General features: G+C 35.0%; 1 protein-coding gene across 1 annotated transcript; it reads right to left on the bottom strand.

The window, feature by feature from the left end:
* Positions 1-15,014: 15,014 nt before the first annotated feature.
* Positions 15,015-16,169, bottom strand: LOC141692086 (uncharacterized). Its single transcript, XM_074496825.1, has 2 exons — positions 15,687-16,169; positions 15,015-15,599 (listed from the first exon to the last, which is right to left on the bottom strand). Exons 1-2 carry the CDS (start codon positions 16,167-16,169, stop codon positions 15,015-15,017), a joined length of 1,068 nt encoding a protein of 355 aa, XP_074352926.1.

Raw genomic sequence — 16,169 nt, 5'->3', positions numbered from 1 at the left:
CTTTGATATATTCTAATCACCAGAATATATCAATAATTATGAGTAACAATTGGAATATGAATAATGAATTCAAATGAAGAGAATAATTCAAGAATTGAACTGAAATATGAACAAAAGAATTAAAAGAGTACTAGCGTAATAAGAATTTGAAATGAATATTACTATTCTGAAAGTATGATAAGGGAGAAACTTGCATTCTGCGCGACTCACTGCAATTAAATCACTTTCGTCTATCACCTACTCGACCTGCCTTGCTGGCTTAGCTTCTGTTAGCAAAATAGACTGGTTAAGTCATTTTGTACTTCAATTGCATCTTGAATCGACTTCATTTCGTTCCTATTATCTACCCATACGCTTATGACTGACTCTTATATTACATATAAGTAAGACTCGATTAACCACATAATACACATAAGCACATAATCATTTTTATAGTTAAAATAATTTTTAGAATCAAAATCGACTCGCTGATTGCTCCGCTGATCACCTTCTGCCTCATTTCCCATTTTCCCAGAATTTTTCGGACTCGTCTCGGCACGCATTTCGACTGATAATCAAGCAATTAATAAGGTCAACTAATTTCTAGAAGAAATTAGGTCTTCTTATTATTTTTAATGAAAAGAATTCATTTTTTCTGAGTAAAATGGCTTTCGTTTCACTCGAATCGGACTAACGGTTGAATTATTATCAATTAAACACTATTAATTCAATTTATTATTCAATATAAATAATTATTACAATTTTTTAAAATCCTAAAATAATTATTTAAGAAAATCAAAGTCAAAAATAATTTTTCTATAATTTTTGGAGTTAAAATGAATAAGTTATGATTTATTGAAAGTTATTTGATTAATTATCGGAATAATTAATCACTTTTAATGATTTAATAAATAAATAACTAATAAATAATTAATAAGTAATTATTTAATAATTTAAAATAATTAATCCCTAATTATTAGGATTAATCACAATATTGCAAATATTTATAATTTATTATAATTTATTTGATTAGATCGATTATTTACAAATAAATAATCGATACAATCAACTGATACGATAACTATCGAATAAATAAACTATTATCGACATCAGAATTCCACTCAACGATCCACTACTCGTATTTCAACGAGTTATCCGCATCTCTCGCATAATCATCGAAACATTACAGTTATTATTACAATTTCTGCGACTTAAATTAACTATCTGTATTTAATTACCCGCTACGAGTAATTATTACGATATTTTACGAATAATTAACTATCGTCTGAATAATAATAATAATAATAATAATCGAACTTATCGTTCAATCATCCGTATAATTACGAGTTATTCGTTTTATTCCCCTAATTATCGAATATTTAATCATAATATTCGATTAATTTCTTTAATCCTTATTTATTAAGTAATTACTTTATTACTAAATAATAAATAGATAACTGATTAAATAAATAATTAAATACTTAATTAAATCACTAAATTCGAATTTATAAATTAAGGAAATAATTTAGGAATTATTAATAATATTTTACAGAATTTAAAACTAAATTTTTAATTGATTTTCAGAATTAATAAAACTAATTTTATTTTATAAAAATATAATTAAATAATTAAAAATCCAGAAACATTTGTCAGAAACCAACCATCTGACAAAACAGATCAAAACCGGGTTAACCAAACGGGTCAACCGGGTTGGAATCCAGGTCAGTGAAGAACACCACCGGAATCTGGGTTTAAACCCAGAATCCGGCGACTTCACCGGACTCCGGCGAGTCTGATTCGGGGTCAAAAACACATCGTCTGAAATCGTTTTTAATCCCAAATCACTGCAAATCACTCCCCCAACCTAATTCAGGCCAAAGTCAATCAGAAACATCCCTGGATATCATTCTCCGATCAAAACCGACTTCAACTCCGGCCAAAAACCTATCTTTTGATTCTGTATACCAAACTCAATGTTCTATAGTGCAAATCAAAGCTAAGAACATATACAATCAAAGCCCTAACCTTTCAAGAACCAAAGATTCACAGAAAACATCGAGTTGTAATTTGAAAATTCAGTATAAACCCTAGAATTCGTGAATCACTATACATACATCGTTTAATCAATTAAACACCATGAATCGACTGTAAATCATCTAACAAAGCTATATCAATCATCAAAACATCAAAATAACCCTGAAATCAAAAAGGCCTAATTCGAACATAAACCCTAGAAATCGAAAATCAAAAACTACGAATTAAAACGTGAAATTGATGCTAGAAATGGAAAGAACATATCAAAACCTTTGATTTGGTTACTGGAATCACACGATTTGATGAAGAAATCAGCCAGAAATCACGGTTTGATTCTCGACCCGATTCAAGTTCTTCCCAACCCGAATTTCAGAGAAAATTCTGATTTTTAATGATTTCTTAATTATAATTAATTAATAATTAGGCTATTTATAATAGTAAAATTAATACATCTAAATAAAATTAAGGGGCTAATTATACATCTAATAAAAATATTTGGCCCTATTTTTTATAATTTTTGAGTATTAAAATTTAACTTATAAATATTTTATATATGCAATATATATGCCAAAATTTCCCAAAAATTGTGAATAATGCAAAAATACAAAGAAATGGTATAAATAAAAGTCCTATAATTTTATAAAAATAAAAATGTGATTTTTGTGGGTTTTTTAACACCCAATGGGGCCCGGAAAAGTTATTTTTTGCAAAATGAGAAAATTTATAAAATATCTAGATGTTCAAAATAAGGCGATGGTAAAAGCCGTTTGATGAAAAATAAGGCCCATTATTTTATTTGAAATACTGGCTTTAAAATCATGGTTTGGGTCATAAAACGTTTGAAATGAAACCTATGAATGCGAAATAAAACATCTGGAAACTACCTTAAAAATACAGAAATGACACAGAATGCACGTAACACATAACAATCAGGGTTTAACCGATAACCACACATAAATGACATATTAATACACATAATTTATTATAACTATGATACAATACAACGTAAATTTCCCACTCGTTACATCCTTCCCCCCTTAATACGATTCTGTCCCCAGAATCTTCTACGAAAACAAATGAGGGTATTTCTCTAACATTTCACTTTCAAGTTCCCAGGTTGATTCCTCAATCATAGGATTTCTCCACAACACTCGCACTAAATATACAGACTTATTTCTCAATACTTTCTCTCGCCGATCTAAAATCCTTACCGGCTGTTCTACAAAAGATAAATCAGGTTGGATATCTATCGGTTCATACTCTATTACATGCCTAGAATCAGGATTATATCGCTTAAGCATCGACACGTGAAACACATTGTGAATATGTTGCATATGAGGCGGTAAAGCTAATTCGTATGCAACTTTTCCTACTTTCTTCAAAATTTTAAACGGTCCGACGTATCGTGGCTTCAATTTACCCTTGTTGTCAAATCTGGTCAATCTATTCCATGGCGATATTTTAAGTGATACGTTTTCTCCTTCCTGATAGTCCATATCCTTCATTGTTTGGTCTGCATATTTGCGTTGCCGGTTTTGTGTTGCATCGAGTCATTTTCGAATGAGTTCAATCTTTTCTTTAGTTTGTTGGATTAATTCTGGACCCAAAATCTTGCGTTCCCCAACTTCATCCCAATATACTGGCGATCTGCATTTTCTCCCATATAATGCTTCGTACGGTGGCATTCCAATGCTTGCGTGATAGCTGTTATTATAAGAAAATTCCACCAAATGTAAATGCTCATCCCAACTGCCTTCGAAATCGATCGCACAAACTCGTAGCATGTCTTCAATCATTTGGATAGTTCTTTCACTTTGCCCATCGGTTTGTGGATGATAAGCGGTACTCATGTTTAACTTTGTTCCAAGACATTCTTGAAATTGTCTCCAAAATCTTGAGTTGAAACAAGGATCTCGATCAGACACGATAGATATTGGAACTCCATGTCGCATCACAATTTCCTTGAGATACAAATGCACTAGCTTGTCGAGCGAAAATCTTTCGTTAATCGGTAGAAAATGTGCCGACTTCGTGAGTCTGTCAATGATTACCCATATCGCATCATGATTTGCCCTAGTCCTCGGTAGTCCTACTACAAAATACATTGCTAGATGTTCCCATTTCCATTCTGGAATGTCTAACAGTTGTAATAATCCGCTCGGACGTTGATGTTCCGCTTTAACTCGCTGGCATGTGTAGCATTTACTTACCCACTCTGCTATTTCCTTCTTCATATTTGGCCACCAAAAGTTTTCCTTCAGATCGCGATACATCTTTGTGCTTCCTGGATGAATGGAATACTTTGAACTGTGCGCATCTCGTAATACTTCTTCTTTTAATTCTGCCATGTTAGGGATCCAGATTCTCGATGCAAAGCGTAAAATTCCTTCATTATCCTTCTGAGTTGTGATCTCTTCTCCCGTTAGATTGTCATCTTGACTCATCACTTCTTCTTGATAGTGGCGAATCTTCTCTAGCAACTCCGGTTGGAAAGTCATAGCGTAAATAACTTCTACATATTCATTGGGAATACGAATCTCGATTTCCAATTTGTCGAATTCCCTAGCTAATTCTTCGCATGAAGTTAACCGATTCAATCTTTCTTTCCTGCTCAGCGCATCTGCTACAACATTTGCTTTCCCTGGATGATAACTGATCGTGACATCATAATCCTTTATCAATTCCAGCCATCGACGTTGACGCATGTTCAATTCTTTTTGCGTAAAGATATACTTCAGACTTTTATGATCCGTGTAAATTTTGCATTTTTCACTGTAGAGATAATGTCTCCAAAGTTTCAATACAAATACGATCGCTGCCAATTCCAGGTCATGAATGGGATATTTCTGTTCATGAGGTTTAAGTTGTCTCGAAGCATATGTGATGACGTTACCGTGCTGCATTAATACACATCCTAGTCCGCGATACGAAGCGTCGCTGTAAATGACGAAATTCCCTTGCTCGTCTGGCAATACTAGTACCAGTGCGGTTACTAATCGATTCTTTAACTCTTGGAAACTTTCTTCACATTTATCATTCCATGCGAACTTTTCACTTTTTCGAGTTAACTTGGTCAACAGTGTTGCTATTTTTGCAAAATCTTTAACAAATCTTCTATAATATCCTGCCAATCCCAAGAAACTTTGAACTTCTGTCGGTGTCTTTGGTCTTTCCCAATTCAACACAGCTTCAATCTTCGCTGGATCAACTTGGATTCCTTCTCTACTGATGATATGCCCTAAAAATTGTACTTCCCTTAACCAGAATTCACATTTTGAGAATTTCGCGTACAGTTGCTCTTTCCTCAGAATTTTCAAAGATATCCTCAAGTGTTCTGCATGCTCTTCTTCCGTCCTCGAGTAAATCAAGATGTCATCAATAAATACAATCACAAATTTGTCCAAGTATTTCTTGAATACCCTGTTCATCAAATCCATGAATGAAGCTGGCGCATTTGTCAAACCGAGTGCCATCACCAGAAACTCGTAATGTTCATATCTCGTGCGAAACGCAGTCTTGGGAATATCTTCGGCTTTAATCTTCAATTGATGGTAGCCTGATCGTAAATCTATCTTTGAAAACCATGCAGCTCCTTTTAGCTGGTCGAAAAAATCGTCTATTCTTGGTAGCGGATACTTGTTCTTGATGGTAAGTTTATTCAACTCCCGATAGTCGATGTATAATCGCATGATGTCGTCCTTCTTCTTCACGAATAACACTGGTGCACCCCATGGGGATACACTAGGTCGTATGATGCCTCGGTCTAGAAGATCTTGCAGTTACGTTGATAATTCTTTCATCTCGACTGGAGCCATTCGATATGGAGCTTTCGACACTGGTTCTGTGTCTGGTGCTAGATCAATCGTGAACTCGATTTCTCGATCTGGCGGTAACCCTGGAAGCTCGTCTGGAAAGACATCCGGAAACTCACACACAACTGGAATGTCTTCTATTCTAGGACTTTCCTTTTCAGTATCTAACACGTAAGCTATGTACACCTCACATCCTTGTCGAAGCAATCGTTTGGTCTGCATTATTGTAAGAAATTTCTTCCGCTATTTTTCGCCCTTGAATATTACCGTTGCATTTTCCGTAGTTCGCAATTTGACTTTCTTATTCGCGCAGTCTATCTGAGCATTATGACATGCTAACCAATCCATTCCCAAAATAATATCGAAGTCTCCTAGCTTAAAAGGAATCAAGTCTATAGAAAAATGATGTCCAGCTATTTCTATATCATACGCAGGACATATCCGATCCACTGAAACTTGGTCGTCATTCGCTAATTTTATAATTAACGTCTCTCCCAACCATTCGATTTCGCAATGTAATTTATCAAGAAATTCTTCAGAAATAAATGAACGGGTAGATCCAGAATCAATTAATACTTTTGAACTTACTGAATTCACCAAAAGCGTACCTGCAATAACACTCGGACTCTGCACTGCTTCTTTCATTGTCATGTTGAAAGTTCTTGCTTTGGGTTGATTAGGCGGCGGAGGTAATGCCAATACTCTTGGAATACTGGCTGCCATGGCTGGTCCTTTACAATTTCTAGCGATATGCCCTTTCTTTTCGCATTGATAGCAAGTGATTTCTGCTGTTGGATTTGCTGTTGTTGATGCTGCATCTGCTGTTGCATCATAACCATCTGTTGTTGCATCAGATGGAACATTTGGTTCATGATCTCGTTAGTCTGATCTTCGGAATTGCTGTTAGAGGTCTCAGCCCTAGTCTTTCTTTTTGGTGCCATCTTCTTCTGATAATAAAACAGGTGATATTTCTTTAACAGTTTAATAAACAACTGACAGTAGGTAAGAAAACAATTTATTATGTATTAACAACATGCTTTAAATAAAGAAAACAGTTGTTAAATATAAAACTGGAAATGTAAGCAGTTAATTAAAATGGTTATTCTCTTTTCTCTCTCTTTTTTTTTTCTTTTTTTTCTCAACAGGATTATAATATGGAAAGCTGTAAAACAATAAAGTGAAAGTAAATGCTGTAAAACTGTAAAGACTGAAATTTAAATAAAAGAAATATGAAAAGTTCAGTTTATATATATGTGACACCAGCCTCAGGTGTAAATGCTTGATACAAAAAGTCTCGTGCTACTGGTAATCACTATGGCTACAAGTTATACTACCACTATAGGTCAAAATCCTACTACAGGTTAATCTACTAATACACGCATACACACTACTCACTAGGTTATACTATGCTGCCTCTATATATATCTGTACTCTGAAGTCACTGTCTCAACTGTCACGGTCTCAAAACCCAGGCGGAATACGCCTAAGCTCCTCTCTAAGTGCTTGGACCAAAGTCTGTGCCAAGCGGAATGTCCGGTAGAACTCTGCGAAAGAAGGTGGTCCCTCATGGATCAAATCATCAAGCTCCCAAGTGGCGCTCATCAACACCGACTGCAATATCTGTCTCATATAGTAATCCGGCTATAGGGCCGCTAACAGTCCTCTGTCCCTCTGATCAAACAGATGCTTGATCTCTCGACACTGTGCCCACCAATACTCCACATCATCCCTCATAACTCTATACTCATGGTATGGTACCATATACGGCTGAGCAACCTGATCTACTGACTCCTGTGAAGGAACCCTCGGAATACCTGCACCCTGCTGTGGTAAACCTAACTGTAGATCCACATTATGCTCTCCCATCCCCTCGACTGGAATCATCTGAACTATGTCCGGCTCTGGAGCATGCACTTGTATAGGAGGTAACAATAGTGGTGGTGGTAACTTCTGCTCAATACCCGGTATAAACTGATGCTTAACAGGTAAAGGAACCATCGACTCAAAGAACTCATATGGATCAAACATCTCTATGGGGTCATGAACTATCCCCTGTACTGGTGGTACCGGCTCCCGTGGCAATGGTGGTGGAGGTGGTAGAGGAGGAAACATATACTCAGATACTGGAGGTATAACTGGTGCTGCTGGCCCGGTGACTGTCCTTTCGGAAGATGCAGAATAACCAGAAGATGCCATCTGATAATATACCAAAGAAAAGAAAAGGTCACTAAACAATCCTAAGATTTATACTTCCTAATCTAATCTGACCTAAATCCTAACAGTGATCTCCCTATTTACTATTCATATCCTATGTGATCTCCCTATCTTATCTTAACCCTAATGTTCTTGTTTTCAGGGACGAAACCTACAGCTCTGATGCCAAACCTGTAACGCCCTCCAAACCCTGGGTATAAGTCTGAGGGTTACTCGCTAATCACCAATACTGTATAATCTGATTAACAAATAATAAAGAAATGAAACTAAACCCCTTTAATACTAACCAGGATCTTTTTAGGTTGAAGTATGAAAACAAGAACCACTAACTACTTTTATTACAAACCAACATTCAAAGTTTCACAAATTCTTTTATTACAAACCATTGTCTAATTCATTTTAAACTAAGTTCATCTTTTATTCAAACACACACACTATTTATCAACACTTCACCTGCTCGGGCAACTCAAAGCTTTCTTCCTGAATTGGGATCAACAACTTGGGTATGAGAGGATCCCGAGGCTTGACCCGCTTCTTTACCACTCGAGTCCTGATGGGTTACATATTCCTTCTTAACTGAAAATAATAAGGTGAATAACAACAAAAGGGTGAGCCAAAAATTGCTCAACAAGTCCACAAAATATAAATAGTGTTAAAGCAATGTAATTGAATCCGTAACCCGGGTATATCTGCAAAGATATAACCCCACGAGAATAGAAAGAAGGTCATTACTGGCAAATACAAATGAACTAAACTGGACTCAAGTTCGCAGCTCTACCCTGCTGATCAGCCAGAATACAGTGCAGATCTATATCTCACTATATAGATACTGTCGGGCACCCAGGCACTACGACCCATCTCAAGGATCCGGTTATATCCCGGTCCTTAGGATTAAGTAGACTTAATCCCAAAAGTAGTATTATCCAGTCCCTGGAATAGCAACCAGAACAATCGGTATGCTTTGATATATTCTAATCACCAGAATATATCAATAATTGTGAGTAACAATTGGAATATGAATAATGAATTCAAATGAAGAGAATAATTCAAGAATCAAACTTAAATATGAACAAAAGAATTAAAAGAGTACTAGCGTAATAAGAATTTGAAATGAATATTACTATTCTGAAAGTAGAATAATAATAATAATAATAATAATAATAATAATAATAATAATAATAATAATAATAATAATAATAATAATAATAATCGAACTTATCGTTCAATCATCCGTATAATTACGAGTTATTAGTTTTATTCCCCAAATTATCGAATCTTTAATCATAATATTCGATTAATTTCTTTAATCCTTATTTTAATAAGTAATTACTTAATTACTAAATAATAAATAGATAAAATATTAAATAAATAATTAAATACTTAATTAAATCACTAAATTCAAATTTATAAATTAAGAAAATAATTTAGGAATTATTAATAATATTTTACAGAATTTAAAACTAATTTTTAATTGATTTTCAAAATTAATAAAACTAATTTTATTTTATAAAAATATAATTAAATAATTAAAAATCCAGAAATATTTGTCAGAAACCAACCATCTGACAAAACAGATCAAAACCGGGTTAACCAAACGGGTCAACCGGGTTGGAATCCGGGTCAGTGAAGAACACCACCGGAATCTGGCTATAAACCCAGAATCCGGCGACTTCACCGGAATCCGGCGAGTCTGATTCGGGGTCAAAAACACATCGTCTAAAATCGTTTTTAATCCCAAATCACTGCAAATCACTTCCCCAACCTAATTCAGGCCAAAGTCAATCAGAAACATCCTTGGATATCATTCTCCGATCAAAACCGACTTCAACTCCGGCCAAAAACCTATCTTTTGATTCTGTAAACCAAACTCAATGTTCTATAGTGCAAATCAAAGCTAAGAACATATACAATCAAAGCCCTAACCTTTCAAGAACCAAAGATTCACAGAAAACATCGAGTTGTAATTTGAAAATTCAGTATAAATCCTAGAAATCGTGAATCACTATACAGACATCGTTTAATCAATTAAACACCATGAATCGACTGTAAATCATCTAACAAAGCTATATCAATCATCAAAACATCAAAATAACCCTGGAATCAAAAAGGCCTAATTCGAACATAAACCCTAGAAATCAAAAATCAAAAACTACGAATTAAAACGTGAAATTGATGCTAGAAATGGAAAGAACAGATCAAAACCTTTGATTTGGTTACTGGAATCACACGATTTGATGAAGAAATCAGCTGAAAATCACGGTTTGATTCTCGACCCAATTCAAGTTCTTCCCGACCCGAATTTCAGAGAAAATTCTGATTTTTAATGATTTATTAATTATAATTAATTAATAATTAGGCTATTTATAGTAGTAAAATTAATACTCCTAAATAAAATTAAGGGGCTAATTATACATCTAATAAAAATATTTGGACCTAATTTTTATAATTTTTGAGTATTAAAATTTAATTTGTAAATATTTTATATATGCAATATATATGCCAAAATTTCCCAAAAATTGTGTATAATGCAAAAATACAAAGAAATGGTATAAATAAAAGGCCTATAATTTTATAAAAATAAAAATGTAATTTTTGTGGGGTTTTTAACACCCAATGGGGCCCGGAAAAGTCATTTTTCGCAAAACGAGAAAATTTATAAAATATCTAGATGTTCAGAATAAGGCGATGGTAAAAGCCGTTTCATGAAAAATATGGCCCATTATTTTATTTGAAATACTGGCTTTAAAATCATCGTTTGGGTCATAAAACGTTTGAAATGAAACCTATGAATGCGAAATAAAACATCTGGAAACTACCTTAAAAATACAGAAATGACACAGAATGCACGTAACACATAACAATCAGGGTTTAACCGATAACCACACATAAATGACAATTCAATACACATAATTTATTATAACTATGATATAATACAACGTAAATTTCCCAGTCGTTACAATGACGGTCGTAAGAATATTCAGACTTATGATCGTGAGATAACTTAAGGCCGCGGTCGCGGACAAGGAGAAAATCCGGAAGGAGATCAAGGGCGAAACAAAGATATAGTAGTGAGACCTGGAGTAGGATAAACTGATGTCCAAAACACTGATCAACAACCAGCTCCTCCAGGTGGAAATCAGGTGGTGATACCTCCATCTCAACCTCAAGATCCACAACCCAATATGTAGACTATTCCCGGTGTGGGAACCTTTAATGTGGACGATCTGAAGAAGCTGCTCAATCACCTGGAGGGAAGGGTGACAGCAACGGCTGAGATTCCTTCGCCATTCTCTGCGACTATAAGGGAAGCTCAATTACCAGCTAGGTATCGTAACAGGACTAGCGATCTCCGGTTCCATGTATGTTCAGATCCTGTGGAATTCTTGGGTCAGTTCAATATAGAGATGGATGTGTATCAAGTTCCAGACTTGGCCCGATCCCGACTTTTGGCACCAACCTTCAGGGAAAGCGCTCAACAGTGGTTTCAAAAGCTTGCACCAGGAGCAATCACTTCCTGGGACCAGATGAAAACCTTGTTCTTGACCAAGTTCCAGGAAGCTGTGAGGTACGCTCTGTCTGTCACTACTATGGCAAATGTCAAACAAAGGGAGAACGAAAGCTTGACATCTTATTTCAAAAGGTTCAACGCCGGGTCTACTAGCGTAAGAGGTGCTTCAGATGAAGTTTTGAAAAGTTTTTTGATAGATGTCAAGAAATATTTGCAGGGAAAAGATCTGTCTACTCTGGCAGATGTCTTTGCTCTAGCAGAATCATTCAAGGCCATAGAACAATCTTTAGCAGAGGTTCAACCGACTTTGAAAACAAGCCAGAGGGGCAGAGCAAGAAAGAGAGATAGATCTCCGTGCCCGAGATATCGGAAAAATAGTCGAAGCCCGAATCGGGTGAATGCTGCAAATGTGAGGAGGGAATGGAGCCCTCCCCCAAGCTATGACAATAAAACTAGCAGATACACCCCTTTGGATGCATCAATTGAGCACATCTTTAAGATGAACAAGAATAGAGGACTCTTTGGGAAGCCAGAAGCACTGTCGTCTTGGCAGAGCAATGAGAAGAAGTATGGCGAGTTCCATGAATGATGTGTGTCTCGTCGGTAGACTATATAATAATGCATAATAGTGATCGTGTTGGTCCAATCTTTCAGCATAAGGGTCTGAGGCCAAAGGTTAATAAATTTATGGATATGTAAGATTTCTCGTTATGATTCCATTATCTCGCACCTGTTATTCGCAGATGATTGCTAATTATTCTTTAGAGTACTATTTACGAGACGAGACATATCAAAGATTGAAGCAGCATGAAATGATTTTTGGGTAGGTGATTATCCAAAGCATTCTCTTTAAGCCTAATATTTTATCCATTTCACCAGATGATATTTATCGTTTACTTGGTGTGTCACTTACTGATAATTATGAAAATTATCTAGGTTTTCCTTCTCTAGTGGACATAAATAAAAGGCCATTTTTCAGTCATTGAAAAGAAAATCAAGTTTCATCTTTTGGGTGAAGAATTTTTTTAATCTAGAACTGGTAAAGAGATTACACCACAACCAGTGGCATAGGCTGTTGTGCAAGACATGTCTTAACATAACAAGACTGAGTCAATCTGAAAATCCTAAGATTTAGTTGAATTGTAATCACAATGTAATTTGTAATTGTGTTCTTTGAGTATGTAAAAATGTTTAAGAAGACTAGAGTGGGATATTTTTCTATGAACAACCATCAATTCAAATTAAAATGTATTTACAATTAGAGATAGTATTAAAATTATTTTTATTAAATTATATTCTACTATAAAAATTAATGTAATAAAAAATTTAAATTAAAAAATGTATAAACATTATAATTATTCATAATACAAAATTTATTTATGATGTTTTAATTAATACATATATAAATTATTATTTATATTAAATATAATAACTGGGAATCGAGGTAGGGGAACGGGGCGGGGATACCCTAATCCCCGACCCCGACTTGATACCCTAATTTTTTTTATAATTTTTTTCATACCCCGCCTCGAACCCGAAAATTTTTCAGAATCCCCACCGTTCGGGACTGGGATCAGATCGGGTATGGGCGGGGTGGGGTTGGTGGAATGCCAATCCCTGATGAAGATGAGTATAAAATGATGTAATTCAACAAACATGGGATTTTAACTAAGTTAGGGGATTTAAATTAAGTTATGTGGCACCTTTAGGGCTATAAATGAGTCGACACGCTCATGAACAGTTCAGTATTCGAAAGATTTTATTCGAATTCAGTTTGATTTGTAAACGAGCCAAATATGAATATAATTTTAAAGTTTAATTTTTAGATGAGATGAACTTGAAAAGGATGGAGGGAGTATTAATTATATATGCTCGTAAATGACACATACTAATAACATAATATTTAGTAAATAATTTTGTATATATTTATCTGCAAATTAATTTATGATTTGATTCCATCTATTTCTTTATTTGATTAAATAAATTAAATTTTTATATTTATAGAATTTAAATAAGAGTACACTATAGATAATAAATATATAACTATTTTATTTAACTTGTGTACTGGTATACAATTAGTGTGTCTACGGTATTATATAAAAAGTTCGAGCTTGAATTTGATAAATTTTTAACAATCTAATACATGAACACTCTTAAGAGTTTGGCTCGTTTCAGCACACTTACAACCCTAGTTAAATGAGATCAATTGGTATGGTTGTAGACATGTGAAAAAAATAAAAAATAAATAAGCGGGGGGAAATCCCGCTCAAGTAAAATAAAAAGGCCGCTCAAGTGAATTGAAAGACCATACTCTCTTTTAATTAAGCCATAAATTATAACACGAGCACACTCCTCTCCCCACCAACATAAAAACTCTACTTATTCATCCTCTCACCGCCGTCGCTCATCGCTACCGCTCATCACTTCTCAAAGCTCACTCGCTCATATCTCGGTCACAAAGCTCCAGTTTATTTACTTGACTCTATTTCAAAGTTCCACAGTCCGTTCTCTCTTTTCAAAGCTCCAATTAAAGGTATGCTCTGATTATAATTTCTTAATATGTGGTTTACAAACCTTAATTTTTGGGCTTCTTTAATATTTGTTTACAAACCTAATTTTTGGGATTTTTTAGAATTTATTCACGAACCTTAATTTTTTTTGGGGGGGGGGTTAGAATTTGTTTACAAAATCTGTTTTTTTATGGTGTTAAATTGTTAAATTTGGGATTATTAATTTTTAAAAGATTCTTTATGTATTGTATTTTTATTGTTACTGATGAAAATTTAATTTGCATAGATTGGATTAACAGGAAGCTTTTGTGTTTTTAATGCTTTGGCTTGGTAAATATAGGAAACTTACTTCTAGACGAAAGCTTCTATTATAAGCTGTAGGAATATAGAAGTGATGTGCAAGCATGTTCTGTACTTACAATAACTGATTAATATTTGTATATCAGTTTTAACCCTCCTACAAAAATATTTTCCATAACGAGAATCCCTTTTTCAATTTATGCTTTTAAGATTTTTTAAAATCAATTTAAATTAAATGTTCATTATAAAATATACACGATGTGCTTCCGTGTTACTGACTATTTGTATATGGTTGTATGTTTAGGCTGTATAGCTGTTATGTTCAGTGAAATTTCTATGAAATCTGAGAATCTGCTTTCGTGTTTCAACTTATTGTATATACTACAATATGATAATATAGTGTACGTCTGCTCTTGTTTTCTACATTGATTCATTTTTGCTATAATTTATGTACTTGTCCGGAGAGTGCTGGGGTGGGCACTGGGTCAATGCAGCTTGAGAGGAAAGGTAAAAAAGCATACTTTTATTCAATTTCATAATCAGGATCAGATTATGAAGGACGTTTTTCTCTGTATACATCACAATCTTCTTTTTCTTACAATCAATATTTGCCTTATATTGTGATAACCAATCCATTCCTAGAATCACATCAAACTCTCATATCTCGAAGGGTATTAGGTCCGCTGAAAAAGAATGTCCGTGGATTTCTAGTGTACACTCAGGACAAAATTGCCTCACTGAAACTCTATCCTGATTTGCCACTTCTATGGTCAAGGGCTCAGCTAAGTCTTCCAACATTAAATCCATTTTACTCACACATTCTTTCGAAATAAAGGACTTAGACGCTCCTAAATCAAACAAAACTTTAACAAGTACGGAAATAAGAGAAAGTGTACCTGCAACTACATCTGAGTCCTGAGCATTGGATCTCTTGATCATCTTGAAAGTTCTGGCTCTAGCTGTGCTGGTTGCCGGTCCTTGGGATGCACTACCTTCGATGCTGCCCTGAGTAGCGACCTTACAATTTCTGGCAATATGTCCAACCTTACCAAACTTAAAACAAGAAACTCCAGGATTCCCTGAACTGCACTCAGACGCATAATGGCCCTTCTCATCACATTTGAAACATTGGACGTCCTTTCTGCATTGGCCACTATGCCTCTTGCCACACAACTTACATTCCACTACTGGCTTGACTGACTGGGCCGGAGTAGAAGCAATTGAGGTGGCATTTGGCCTTACCTGGGGAAAACCTTGTCTTCTGAATCTCTTGTTCCTATTTCGGCCAAATCACTTCGGAAACTTCTGACTGGATTCTTCTTGATCTACCTTGTCAGTAACGCTTTCAAACTTTCTCTTCTTGTCACCCTTTTCCTTGACGGCCAACTTCTGATCACTCTCAATTACTAGGGTGGCCTGACCTACAGAAGGATATGTCTTGAGTTGCAAAGCCACAACTCCACTACGAATTTCAGACTTCAATCCTTGTTGAAACCTTCTTACTTTCTGAATCTTCGTGCTCACATACCCAGGAGATAATCGGGCCAATTCCGTGAACTTGGCCTCATATTCTGACACACTCTTTTCACCTTGTTTCAACTCCAAATATTCAACTTCCAAGTGATTTTGTAGACAATCTGGAAAATACTTCTCTAAGAACAACTCTGTAAACCTGGTCCAAGAAACAGGACCCTCTTCTTCCAAAGCACGAGTGGATTCCCACCAATAATCCGCTTCACCTTTAAGAAAATAGCTCGCATAATCCGTTTTAGAATCATCACTTACTTGAATGAGGATAAAAGCCTTTTCCAT

Source organism: Apium graveolens, chromosome 10, assembly GCF_009905375.1.
Source record: "Apium graveolens cultivar Ventura chromosome 10, ASM990537v1, whole genome shotgun sequence".
Lineage (NCBI taxonomy): Eukaryota > Viridiplantae > Streptophyta > Magnoliopsida > Apiales > Apiaceae > Apium > Apium graveolens.
Note: the sequence above shows the minus strand (reverse complement) of the source record. Positions and strands in the feature narration are given on the sequence as shown.

Bases quoted from the DNA above. Each gene is read 5' to 3' on its own strand.
- LOC141692086 (XM_074496825.1), bottom strand. From the start codon at position 16,169: ATGGAAAAGGCTTTTATCCTCATTCAAGTAAGTGATGATTCTAAAACG. The intron at 15,600-15,686 runs GTAGATCAAGAA...GGTTTTCCCCAG, and splicing joins TTGAAAGCGTTACTGACAAG to GTAAGGCCAAATGCCACCTC.